Source organism: Vipera ursinii (genome assembly GCF_947247035.1).
Source record: "Vipera ursinii genome assembly, chromosome: 2".
NCBI classification, from domain to species: Eukaryota; Metazoa; Chordata; class Lepidosauria; order Squamata; family Viperidae; genus Vipera; species Vipera ursinii.
This window is the reverse complement of record NC_139513.1, coordinates 170,691,072-170,705,233: the sequence shown is the minus strand read 5'-3', so window position 1 is coordinate 170,705,233 and position 14,162 is coordinate 170,691,072. Positions and strand designations below refer to the sequence as shown.

The window sequence follows — 14,162 nt, the reverse complement described above, 5'->3', positions numbered from 1 at the left end:
GGCATAAGAAATGTTTGGAAGCTGTTTCTGCCAAAGGAGATACGACAATATTCTAAATGAAAGGACATCCAAACTTCTCCATCTATTTATTTCATTTATATATCAGAGTTATTAATCGCCCATCTCCCTCACAGACGGCCTATAGGCGGTATTTACTTTTTTCTTATTCTGAATTTGTAAACAATTGTCCATGAATAGAAAAGATGCATTCCAATTCGTAGAAAGATGTCAGGTTTAACTTTGTACCATGTAAATCTGGCATTAGCCGATCACTTAAAGAAATGCAATGAAATGTGTAATTTCGGCAGGGGTGCCTAAATTTCTGCATCCAACACCTGTATTGCTATAGGTGTTCCACTTGCCTTGAGAAACTGGATTCCAATAGAAACAGATGTTCAGCTAGGCATGCATTTCATACGGAATGCTTGCAAGACTTGGTCACAGAATCTCATTATCAAGCCTGATGATATCACAAGATAGTGGGTTGTTTTTGCTATCCTTGCCACCCTTACTGCCTATAGTTCGAAGGGAGGGAACAGGTTAGTCTTGCTAATGATACAAAATAGCACTGAACCTGCCCTACTGACTCCTTGCAATTTCAGAGTAGGCCACCTTGTTGGGATGCTATTAACACAACAGACCTAGTCTGTTAGCCCTACAGTTGCTAATCAGTTGTTTTAAAAAATCTGTGCTAAATAAAATTTAATCTATGTTAAATATTAAAAATGTTTTTTAGCAAAGGAACGATTACTCATGGTGCTAAATCGATTGATATATTGTTTTGATTTTTCCGACCCACTTTTATTCAATTGTAAGGGATTTATGAAGAGGCAATATTATGACCAGTACAAAAGCAGTGAACCCGCTGGTTCAATGATTGGGTAAACATCATTTTCACTTTTCCCTGAACTTTGTAATGCCATTGGCTCCTGGGTAAAAGCAGCAGAATTAGAGTATTAATGCTTAATTAGTAGTGGTGGGGAAATTGATCAACCTCAAACCTGCCTAGAAACAGCACATTTGGTCTGTGGTCAGGACGTTTCCACACATAGATGATCTGTGGAGAGTAGAGAGCTCTAAACATCTTCAGAAGAAATTGCATTTTATTCAAAGATTACAGGATTATGCCCTGATTCTAACACTTAATTTGAGTTCTGGCAAATAGCATTTTGGCCTGGACAAGCGAGACCTCCATGATGGTTCACTTATACAGGCAGTTCTATACTTATCACCACAATGGACCTAAAATTTCTGTTGCTAAGCAAGGCAGTTGTTAAGTGAATCACTGCAGTTGTGAATAGTATGGTTGTTAAGTGAATCTGACTTTCCAATGTCTTTGCTTGTCAGAAAGCCTAAAAGGCGATCACATGACCCTGGGACACTGCAACCGTCATAAATATGAGTCAGTTGCCAAGTGTCCGAATTTTGATCATGTGACTGTGGGATGCTGCAACAGTTGTGTGTGAAAAATGGTCATAAGTCACTTTTTTCAGTCCTGTTAATTTTAAAAACAGTCCACTAAGTGAATGGTTGTAAGTCGAGGATTACCTGTAAATATTATGCAGATCCCTAAATATGACATTACTAGTAATGTACAAATGGATTTCCATAAGACTCCATTCAGCAGTCGTGTTGCTTGAATCAATCCTTATGCCTTGCTAAAGCAGTTTTGACTAAAAATGGCAGTTTCCTCCCATGAAAACAGTTTCATCATAAAAGCCAGTCGTGGGATTCAAATATGTGAACAACCGAATCTCTGTGTGGATGCCACTTCCAGAAGTTCATTCTGGGCCTGGGCAACAAAAAATTAGCTACCGGTTCTGCCAAAGTGTTGCGAACTGGCTGAATCCCACCATTGATAAAGGCCAACTATTAGTCAGCTTTAAAATTCTGAACTAATATTTCCCAAATTGCACAATTTCAAAAGAGAAATTTTACAATTAGTATAAATTATGCAAATCAGAGAAATGGGTATGACTTACTTTGTTCATACTTCATACATTCATTCTTGCAGTTATATGAACCTTACTTGGTTCCAAAAATTCGTTTGTGTGTGAATTGTACCACAACACCTACAAGTGCTAGCCAATATACTCAACAACGTAAGAGTTGCAGTTCAGCAAAATCTGGGAGGCTACAGATTCCCTTTCCTTGATAATGTATTCATTCCCAATCCAAAACTGTAAAGGACTCCCAGACTTTCAGGGGTGCATGTGCAAGTACAAGGCTGTAAAACTGAACTTTAACTAAAACAGCCAACAGACACTGAAAATCTTACTATTTCACCCACTAATGTCTGGGTATGGAAAATACATTATTCTTGGTAATATAGATCTTTATGTTCAGAGGCTTTTGCTTCTTCCTCTTTGCTTTTCCTCTTTAGAAGGCCAGATCCTGAAGCTAAAACTCAAATACTTTGGCCACCTAATGAGAAGGAAGGACTCACTGGAGAAGAGCCTAATGCTGGGAAAGGTTGAGGGCAATAGAAGAAGGGGACGACAGAGAATGAGGTGGCTGGATGGAGTCACTGAAGCAGTAGGCGTGAGCTTAAATGGACTCCAGAACATGGTAGAGGACAGGAAGGCCTGGAGAAACGTTGTCCATGGGGTCGCAATGGGTCGGACACGACTTCGCAACTAACAACAACAACTTTGCTTTTCTCCTTTGAACTCATCCTAATTGGGCAAGCTATATGGCTTCATCCTACTAATGGATTCTTTCTACTCTAAGACATTTTATGGTAGTATATTATATGGAACAATTCTGAATCTAAGGGAATAAGATTGCTAGAAAAAAAGGCAACCATGGTCCTCTAATAAACTTTGCAAACCTAACAAGCACTGTCAGCTACAATGATGCAATCAGCACAAGCCTGTAACAGGTGCATGGGGGATTTAAGAGGAGGATTTCCAGAAGTCTGTGTATACTTCCAACTCAATGGCAGTGATAATTACCTTCTGGAAAGGGAAATGTTGTATTCTCCTCCTTACCAATATGGATTTGCAGACTCCAGCTACAGCTTGGCAGGCTGCTGAAGTGGGGAAGTCTATGGGCAGGTTGGGCAGGCCCAAGATGGTCACAAGGGGCAGCAGACCCTTCTGGTTCACAAATTCCTGGCAATGGTCATCTGTGGTATTATTGCTGAGGATCGATTCCACAAATTTCATCTGGGGAGACAGAAAAATGATGGGAAAAGAGAAGAAAAGAATTAAGTTTTCTACAGTTTTACAAAGGGATGTAATTCTACATCAAGAGATATGGAAAGCATAACAACTTCTTAATTCAGTAGTTCCTTAACGGATTCTAGAATATATACAGTCAAGAGTAATTCCACCCAACTTTTTAAGAGGCAACAACTGGGCCATTTTATAAGATTCCCAGAATATTGTAATAAATAAACAGGTATCAAAATCTAAATACAACCTGGTAAAGCTACTTCTATTTCAATATTTGAAACTAATTTAAGGATACTGCTCCCATCCAACTGAACAGCAGAGCCAGCACAGCAGCATTATTTTAACTTTACAAATATTTGACATGGATATTTCATTTTTTAACTACTACCCTGTTAAAATTTGGAAATATTATCAAGTATTTTCACAGCAATGTTACAGCTGAAAATATTAATTCTTTTCACAAACACCTTGCAAAAGTATACGTTAAGCTCCACCTACTGTTCAAGAACTTACCACATTAAGGATGTAATCCATGAGAGGAATTGGTATCCGTTCTTCTGTCCCAACCACCCTAGAAAGAGGAAAAATTACTATCACTGCAAATCTTCCACATTTTTTTACAATGGACAAGTATGATTGCCTACACTTGCATTTTAGATTTTATGCAAAACCTTCTTTCATGGAGTTTTCCAAAAAGATAGGGCAAAAAAAGGGACAAAACTATTATTCATCCAGCCTCCTTTAACGAAAAATATCCATAGGGCAGCTCTGCACCTAGATTGCGGCAATAATGTGCCAAAAGCGGCATCAAAATGACAAAAGGCACCAGGACTGGGGGGGGGGGGGGGACAAGAAAAGGCAAGGGGAGGGACAAAGCAATACTGTCCATTTTGGCCGGAGGCCTTGAACTGGATTAAAAACGGGAATATGGCAAGAGCCATGAATGGTCGACTGCCAGGCGCCATGGAGTTCTGCAGCAAAATGGAGCCAGGCAGGAGGGAGAGAAGGGGAAGAATCGGACAGTGACGTAAAGAGCATGCTCCGTACAGATTTTGGTCGGGGGAAAGAAGAAAATGTCTGATGTAAGCAAGGAGGGATCAAGCAAACTGCAGGGCGGGGAGGTGGGTAAGCGGAGGATATCGGGGCTACTCCAGTCCCAACCAGGCACCTGCCACATGGCAGCAGACAAGCCAAAAGGAAATCCGGCCCTGCTAGTTTAGCCAGAAGAAACATGGCCTCCTCCCTGAAGCTAGGAGAAGATTAACTGTTTCTAGACCCTACAAATATAAGATCTTACTTCTACTTAGTTCAGGGCAATATAAGGATCGCAGAATCTTAATTCAGAACAATTTTTTTTGTTATTAATGGGGATCCCGTAAGCCAGAAAAACGTTGAATCCAGGGTACTTTAAGATAATGAACTGGTTATAATTTTAAAAAAAAAACCACAACCCAGGAGGGCGAGCCTTTTTCCTGACATTCTGCTTTCCTTTTCTCGCAAAACACCATGATGTCCCTGAATTAGCTGGTTTCAAATGCCGAGTGCCAGTTTTGCATTTTTCCCCTTGGCAGCCTCACCCAGCACATTAAATGAGGGAGTCGATGGGGTTAAATTGTCCCATAGACAGAAAATTTCAGAGTTCAGAAGTTTACAAAGAAACAGCTGGCAGGCACTCAGAAGCTGCAGGAGACTTTGCCAAACAAACAGTGAGCCAAGACAGCCCCTCGGCAAGGTTCTCACAAGCTGAGATCAGGGTGCCAGTGAGCAGGCGCAATATGCTAAAAATGCTTAAAGTGACAATACACTCCTCACACTCCCATTTGTTGGCCCAGGAAACTTTTTGTCCTCAGAAATATCACATTTGCTGTGTCACAGCTTCCTGAAGTTCTGTGAATTCAAGCTACTCTATAGTTTTTGCTCTACAGTATTATGAAGCTTCAGCCTCTGATTCATAGAGCCGCACAAATCTTCCAAAAGAAGTCTTATTTTAATGCACAGGAATGCTATGAGCATCTCTTTTGAACTCTCAAAATAGCCATGTTTTTTTCTAGGTTCATAAGCAAAATAGTTATGCTTCCACACACACGTGGAAACAACTAAGAATAGCCTTTTGGAGCAGTCAAATGAACCTGGGGGAAAATGCTGCTTTAATAATTCCAAAATTGGTTTTTCTGACTAGAGTTAATACTTTAAAGAGTAAAAAAAAGCTTGGTATTTGTTATACTAATAAAACAAAAACTGTCTGTAAACCAAAGAATTTAAGTTTTGCTTAAAAGAGAATTTGAGAGGAGGTATTCTGTGAACATTAATAATTCAGGGAACTTGTTTTTCCAAGACCAGCCTGAATTAAAACTTGTCACAGTATGCTTGACTATAAGACATCCACTTTCCCAGATGAACATACAGCATCCTTGAAAGTTCACCCTCCATCTTTTAAGTAACTTTTAATGTCAACTTTGATTATCCTTGCCTCTATTTCAAATTTTAAGTTTAGTTTTTATGTTTTTTACATTTTACTTGTATGCTGCTTAGAGTCCCTCTGACAGGGAGATGGGTGATTCCTAAATGTGGTGATAGATAGATAAACAGACAGACAGACAGCAACAGCACATAGACTTATATACTGCTTCACAATGCTTTACAGCTAAGCCATTTACAGAGTTAGCGGCACTTGAACCATTTCTTGGTCTGACAAAGATATTGTTTCCTCCACTTCACATAAAACTCAGATTGATAAAAAAAATTGTGAAAAATGATGAACAAGGAAGGTGAAGGTTTGTGTTATTTGAGACAGATGCTTCCAAGAATAACTGATGCCAAGATTAAGGAAGGAATTTTTGTTGGTTCACAGATCAGATATATCATCAACGACAAGAATCTGTTAGTGGGACCAGAGAAAATAGCCTGGAAAGCCTTCAAGGATGTTGTTGAGAATTTTCTTGGCAACTACAGAGCACCAAACTATATTCAGCTGGTTCACAAATGTTTTACGGCAAACAAGATCATGAAGTACAACATCCACTGAAGATTCATTTTCTGCAATCACCCTTGGACTTCCTTCACAAAAATCTAAGTACAGTAAATGATGAATATGGTAAAAGGTTTCACTAGGACATTGCCACGATGGAAAAATAGTATCAGGTAAGCCATCAATGCTGGTTAACTATTGCTGGACATTGCAGTGAGATATATCAAATATGGAGTACAAATTAAAATCAGCAGCCAAATATTTTTAGGCCTGTTGAACTCATGCAGTGTCAGAAATCTTATGCCATTAAATACATCATAGTCACTGAAAATTAATTTGATATTTCTCAAGATTTCTAAGTGATACAATGAATCTGGAATTATATTTGTGTTGAATTTGAAAGGGTCTATCATAATCACCAGAAATATTTCAAGACGTAAAATTTTTGGGGAAAAAAAGTTGATGGCATATAATCCATAAATAAAATTTGAACAATATATACAATCAATTAACAGTAATACTTGATCAATGTGCTAGTCTTGCTCACAACTCATAATAGCTAGAGATCCTTTATTACAAACGTATATTTCTTTAGATGGAGGGCCATATAAATTTTTTAAATAAAAATTGTCACATTCTTCCTGGAGAGGAGAGGAAATGCATCTCCCCATGAAAACCTATAACATATTAGAGAGACATAGAGGAGGGAATTACTCACATTTATTTGCAAAAAGGGTTCCACTGAAAAACTTTAATTTATTTCCTAATATGCATATGAAAGATCCTTATACCTAGTCAGATTCAAAATCTAATTAAATTATCACTTCAGCTATTTTGACTGTGATTTTTACATTTCCTCCTCAAAGAAGAAAAAGCAATAAAGAATAAATTCAGTCATTATATTTGCTTTTTGTCGTTTTTATAAGTTATCCTTTCTTCTTTTAATTTTTTTATTTATAAAATACAAAGAAAAATAGAAATAAAAAATTAAGGGAAGGAAAAGGAGAGGGGAAGGGAAGGAAAAGGAGAGAAGAGAAGGTGTGAGGTAACAAGGGAAAAAGGAAAAAAAGGTGTTGACTTCCGACTCTTTTTAGCATAATACAAGATAAAAACACTCTCTCAACTTTTTGTTTTTACACATTAATATATAACTATATATAGTGTACATTAATATACACACACACGTGTGTGTGTATGTGTGTATGTGTGTGTATATATGACAACTGGGATACTCTTTTTTCCACCCCTTTTTTATATGTTATCATTTAAAAAAAACATTCCAGATTTAATGAATCATCTGAATTGTGAATCTATGTAGCTCAATTTAAAGCAAAATAGAAAAATAAATCATGTATCAACACTATACAGAAGCTGCAGCTTCCAAAACCAGTTGACATAGAGACCCCAAAACATCTACCAGATTTCTAAAAGAAACTCAAATTCTACTTAGTCTCCAGAAGATGAAGTGCACGTCTTTGCTCTTTTAATATAGATAGTACTGAGAAAGCAAGAGATCGTAATATCAAATTTACCAATAATGATTATTTTCAAGTACAAATATACCCTTTTCTGGAAATGAAAAGTGGGATGAAACAAAATTTGGAGATCTATTACAGCTGTTTTAATTTGCTTGTTTCAAGAAATAAAGAAATGCATAAAGGCTACTGGACACATAATTTATGAGTTTGGGTAGCATACACAAAATAAAAACAACAACCAGAATTAAAGAAAAACGACATAACTGAATATTTATGCCTTTATCTAAAACATTTATGTAGCTGCCTATCTTCTATTGAATAACAAGCTCTCACTCAAACTGGAGGTGCTCATTTCAAAAGACAACCATAGCAACAGAGAAGGCTTACTGTCAAGCTCTTATTAAATGACAGTCTCAGAGATGGGACCAGGAACGTGTTTACTCTGTGTGACCGAGTGAGTGATATGGGCAGAAATAATCAGATAGGTGGTCCCACAAATAGCCCAGTCATGTGCCATCACCTGAAAACCAGTACAGCACCCCAATCCAAAGACCTCCATAGGTCATCAAAATGTGCAATCAATGCAGCCTCAATGCTATATTCAATTTGAGACCAGACTGAACAAGCTTCAAATAATCCTTTTCCTCCAGTGACCTTTGAAAAGGCAATGTAACCACCTTCTCAATAACCCTGTTTAAAAAAGTTAGAGAGCGGGCAAAAACTATCCAGCTCCATTGGCTCTAACAATGATTTCTTGAACCAGCACCTCTTTCAGAACTGGTGGTACCATCCTCTCTTAGGGATGCATTCACCACCAGGTTCCAACCTCATTTCTCCTCCCAGGATCCTTGACCAACCAGAAAACAACATGGATCTAGAACACAGTTACTACACTTATAGTCCTGTCCACTTCCTCAGAACTAACAAGCTCAAATGACAGGCAACAGAGTTACACCATTCCTCAGTCAAGTTCACAGGATCTGCACAGGATCCGAGAGAGTTCATGTAACAGATGCCCACAATAATCTTCACTGCAGCCTTATAGGTGCTTCCCTGGTCCTTCCCTACCCAGAAGTGACTGAAATAAAGCTGCTGGTTAGCAATGTATGGACACAATAAAAGTAGACAAACACTCATATTTCCTCACTCCTATTTCATAATCATAATAGTAAAAGTTGGAAGGGATCTAGGAGGTCATCTAGTCCAACCCCCTGCTCAGGCAGGAAACCCTATACCATTTCAGACAAATGGCTGTCCAGTCTCTTCTTAAAAACTTCTAGTGTTCGAGCATTTACAGCTTCTGGAGGCAGGTTGTTCCACTGGTTAATTGTTCTAACTGTCAGGAAGTTTCTCCTTAGTTCTAGGTTGCTTCTCTCCTTGACTAGTTTCCATCCGTTGCTTCTTGTCCTGCCTTCAGGCGCTTTGAAGAATAGCTTGCCTCCCTCTTCTTTGTGGCAGTGCCTGAGCTATCATGTCACCTTCTCTTCATTAAACTAGACATACCCAATTCCAGCAGCCATTCCTTATATGTTTTAGCCTCCAGTCCCCTAATTATCTTTGTTGCTCTTCTCTGTACTCTTTCCAGAGTCTCAACATCTTTTTTACATCGTGGTGACCAAACCTGGATGCAGTATTCCAAGTGTGGCCTTACCAAGGCATTGTAAAGTGGTATTAATACTTCATGTGATCTTGATTCTATCCCTCTGTTAATGCAGCCTAGCACTGTGTTGGCTTTTTTGGCAGCTGCAGCACACTGATTGTCCACTAGGACTCCGAGATCCCTCTCGCAGTTACTCCTATTGAGCAAGATACCCCCTATACTATACCTGTACATTTGGTTTTTCTTGCCTAAATGTAGCACCTTACTTTTTTCACCATAAGGGACGCAGTGGCTCAGTGGGTTAGGACGCTGAGCTCGTCGATCAGAAGGTCGGCAGTTTGGCGGGTCGAATCCCGAGTGCCGCATAACAGAGTGAGCACCTGTTACTCGTCCCAGCTCCTGCCAACCTAGCAGTTCGAAAGCACGTAAAAATGCAAGTACAAAAATAGGGACCACTATGGTGGGAAGTTAACAGTGTTCCGTGCACCTTTGGCATCTAGTCATGCTGGCCACATGACCACGGACACATCCTGGCTCTTCGGCTTGGAAACAGAGATGAGCACCGGCCCCTAGAGTCGGAAACGACTAGCACACATGTGCGGGGGAACCTTTACTTTTTTCACCACTGAATTTCATTTTGTTAGATAGTGCCCAGTGTTCAAGTCTGTCCAGATCCTCCTGTATCTTAAGCCTGACTTCTGGAGTGTTGGCTATTCCTGCCAGCTTGGTGTCTGCAAATTTGATGAGTTCCCCATCTATGCCCTCATCCAAATCGATGATGATGATGTTGAAGAGCAGTGGGCCCAGAACAGAGCCCTGGAGCACCCCACTACACACTTCCCTCCATGTAGTTGAGGTTCCATTGAGGACTACATGCTGAGTACGGCCGGTCAGCCAGCTACAAATCCATCTGGTGGTGATGCTGTCTAACCCACATTTTTCTATCTTATCAAGTAGTAGGTTGTGATCTACTTTATTAAATGCCTTATTGAAGTCCAAGTAAATTATATCCACAGCATTCCTCTGATCCACTAATTTTGTCACTTGGTCAAAGAATGCAATAAGATTTGTCTGGCATGATCTGTTTTTGACAAACCCGTTGGCTTTTAGTAATGACTTTGTTTGCCTCTAGGTGCTCACTGATTCGTTGTTTATCTTTTCCAGAATCTTCCCATGTATTGAGGTCAGGCTGATAGGTCTGTAATTTCCTGGATCCATTTTTTGCCCTTTTTTGAAGATGGGAACTACATCAGCTCTTTTCCAGTCCTCTGGTAGTTCCCCAGTGCTCCAGGATCTTTGAAAAATATAGTTGAGTGGTTCTGAGATCACATCTGCCAGTTCCTTGATAACCTTGGGGTGTAATCCATCTGGTCCTGGTGATTTGAACTCGTCTAGGCTGGACAGGTGCTCACTTACCATTTTCTTGCGTATCTTAACTTGTGTTTCTATTCTGTTTTTTATGGCACTATTTTTGATAGATTGGTCTGTTTTTTCCCTTTGTGTAAAGACAGATGCAAAAAAACAAGTTAAATAGTTCTGCTTTCTCCCTGTTGTTTATCACCTTCTTGCCATTTTCACCCACTAATGGACCAATCATTTCCTTCACTTTTTTCTTGTTTTTTACATGTTGAAAGAAGCTTTTTTGTTATTTTTGACTTTGGTCGCAAGCCTTGGTTCAATTTGAGCCTTAGCTTTCCTCACTTGTCTTTGCAGGCTCGGGCTATTTGCTGATATTCTGACTTACCGTATTTTCCGGTGTATAAGACAACTTTTTAACCCATGAAAATCTTCTCAAAAGTTGGGGGGTCGTCTTATACGCCCAGTCGTCTTATACGCCAGAAAATAGTACATAAATCAATCGAGCGCCCCCGTTCTTGCAAAGCAACGTCAAGCTTCCTTAGTCCAGTCCCCCCTCCAACGTGACTCTCCCTTCCCACCCCCAAGAGCCTCTAAGCCCCTTCCCCTCCCCCTTGCAAACGTCAGACCCCGGGAGCGGCAGGAAGCCCCTCGCCCTCGCGGCATCTGAGCATAAGCAGATTGCGCTCGGCCATGCAGGCTGCCGAAAGGTGGGGACTGCAGTGGTTGCGGCTTCTGGCGTGCCGTTTGCAGTGGCCTGGAAGAGCGTGTCGTGTAAACGCAGCTCTTGTGTTTATTCCAAAGGGTGGGTGGAAGGAAAAGCCCCTTTCGGCTCCGGCGTGGCTGCAAGTCAGTGAGCCAGGGAAGGCATACCCTCCCCTCTCACTGTGGAGGAAGCAATTTATGAAAGAGTTCTTTATGCAGCCATGCAGGTTTCTTTTGAGAGCTGTTATTTTTCTTCTTTCTTGGTATTGTGCTAGACTGGGCTTTTATTATCTCACTTTTCAAAATTTCCCAAGCTTCTTGAGTTATTTTCCCCTTGAGGATTCTCATTCCTAAACTCTAAGTTTATTGAAATTAGCTCTCTTAAAATCCAAGACTCTAGTTTGACTGTATTCCATTGCTTGTGCTTCCATAATGTTGAATTCCAATATTGCATGATCACTTCCTCCCAAGGTGCCTGTGGCTTCAACACCTTCTATCATTTCCTCTCTGTTAATCAGAATTAGATCCAAAATGGCTAACCCCCTACTTCCCTTCTCTACTTTTTGGGTGACAAAGTTGTCTACTAGGTTTGTCAGGAATCTGTTTGATCTTCCACTTGGTGCAGAGTTTGTCTCCCAGTTGATGTCAGGGTAGTTAAACTGTGAGCCTCAGTACTTCCTTAATTCATTTGGAATGCAGCATTAAATGAAATCCTGGGTATTACTTCAAAATGTTTTATGCCCTTTTCAGAGATTACCCACAGTAAAATGTACATACTACTAACACGAGTGATCTTGTGCATTTTCTGTTTTGCATACTGTACTGGAGTGGACAGCCAAATTTATCCACAAACTTTTTTGGCCATAAGCAGCAAGTGTACTAGTAGCTAACCTGAGACAAACATGAGGATCAGTGGAAGCTGAGTATAAATAGTTTATTCCCATCCTTCTTTGTAATATCCCACCACTTTTCACATTCCTCTTTTTCAAAAGCATTTTCCTTGTGGCATGGGGGGGGATTCTGAAGACCTTAATTTCCCAGGCATAATCTTAAGAGGTTTTCTGGAACCTCATCAGAATTGTCTTACACAAAAATTACTGCCTTATTTCTTTTCAGAGAATCCTCACTTCCATCCAAGCTGGTAGCCTGAAAGAGCAGAGTAGGGTATATTTGGCTATTTTGGCAAAACAAGCTGTCACCTGCTGTTCCTTTTAGCCTCATTTACTCACTGTTGACTAGATTCTGCCTCACTCTGCTGTGTGGCATTGAAGCTTTGCATGGCTTGAACTTCTTCCTCTTCTTCATCCTCACTGGAGGCCTCCTCAGCTGCATGAGTGGAACGAGGTGGAGGAGCAGTGGTTGTTCCATCAGCCTTTTGAATGGAGGGCTTTTGGCAAATATACTTGGGATCTCGGCCCAGGTTACAGATCTCTTCCAGTAGCTGCAAAAAAAGTGTACATAAACATGTTGGCACTCTTTCTACTAGAGTTACAATACTGTATTTCAAGTTAGATTATTTTTTTAAGTAATCAAGTAACAGGTAACTGCTTACCTTGAGAAGCTAGTTGGATTGACAGTTATAAAACAGTGCTGTATAGCAAGGGGCATTTTGCTGGCCTCTTACCTTAATTATGGCTGTGGTAGCATCTGTCTTGAGCGTGGGCTGATGTCTCATGAGTTCATCAACAGCGCTTCCAAGATTGGAAGCAGTATCTCCTAGAATAAACATGGGAGTGGGAAATGCAAAATATATAAGCAATCTTAAAGAACTGAACTTACTACATGAGGCATTATTGCACTTGGCATGAATCAGCCCAACCAAAAGGGAAAAGTTTTTCTTAAATGGCTACAATACAGCTCTAAAGGAGGAGGTTACCAGTAATCAGATATGACCATAATAGTCTAAGATGGATTGCTGCAACATACTCTATTTGGAACTGTCTTCAAAAACTGTTCGCAAATTTCCACTGTCACAACAGGCATGCTACAGAAGTGAGGAGCCAAGAAAGCAACATGTATGGAAATGCAAAAATGGCTGCCTTGCCTGAAGTATCAAAATTGCCTTCTCCGAAAAACAAAAATGGAAATCCTATTCCTTGCTTTGTTTCTAGGTGAACGGCTAAACTTTTAAAAATTCCTAGGTTTGAATAAGTAGACGGTGTTGTAAGAATTTTTTGTTTCCTTAATGGTTTTTAATGCTTTTCTTATACTTTTTTGTAATTCTATGGGGGATTATTCACAGAAAAGCTGAATACAAGTTTTTTAGCTAAATTTCATGAGGCCTCATTAGGGTGAGTGCATATTCACAACTATGGCATCATATACTTTCATGCCTAACCTAATTTAACCATATTTTAAAAAGAGCTCTGAAAACCCATTTCTTTCTCCAGGCTTTAAGTTAGATTGGGTGGTCCTATGTGTAAGGTTTATTTATTTATTTATTTATTTTATTAATTCCATTTATATCCCGCCCTTCTCCGAAGACTCAGGGCGGCTTACAAGCTTAGCAGGTTGCCTTTTAATGGTTGCTTTTTTCCCCTAGTATTTGAATGATTATTTTTGTTTTTGTTTTTAGTTGCATCATATGATTGCCTTACAGCATGGGCCCAGAATCATTGTAGAGTTGAGCAACCTTATAAATTATAAAAATAAATATAATTCCAATGACGTTTGTGTATCAGAAATAATAGCATATTCAGTCTTCTATGAAACTCCCTAAAGTTGGCTGTATATAAACGTTTGTATATAAGCTAGAAAGCTTAACAGCTAGATCTATGGCTGGGTTCATATTCTATACTAGGCAATAATATGATTTCTTTGATTTTGGTTTAGTGAGTTGAGTGAATTTAGTCATTTGAAATGGCACTCAAGCCCCCAAG

The 14,162-nt window shown here is 39.6% G+C and overlaps 1 protein-coding gene across 1 annotated transcript in view; it reads right to left on the bottom strand.

Moving 5' to 3' along the window:
- Positions 1–14,162, bottom strand: part of HUWE1 (HECT, UBA and WWE domain containing E3 ubiquitin protein ligase 1) — a 101,247-nt gene that overhangs the window by 46,961 nt on the left and 40,124 nt on the right. The window contains exons 21-24 of the mRNA XM_083356717.1: positions 12,908–12,999; positions 12,513–12,724; positions 3,690–3,747; positions 2,955–3,167 (exon numbers count right to left, since the gene is read on the bottom strand). Coding sequence (XP_083212843.1) covers positions 2,955–3,167; positions 3,690–3,747; positions 12,513–12,724; positions 12,908–12,999 — 575 coding nt within the window. The remainder of the gene's footprint in view (positions 1–2,954; positions 3,168–3,689; positions 3,748–12,512; positions 12,725–12,907; positions 13,000–14,162) is intronic.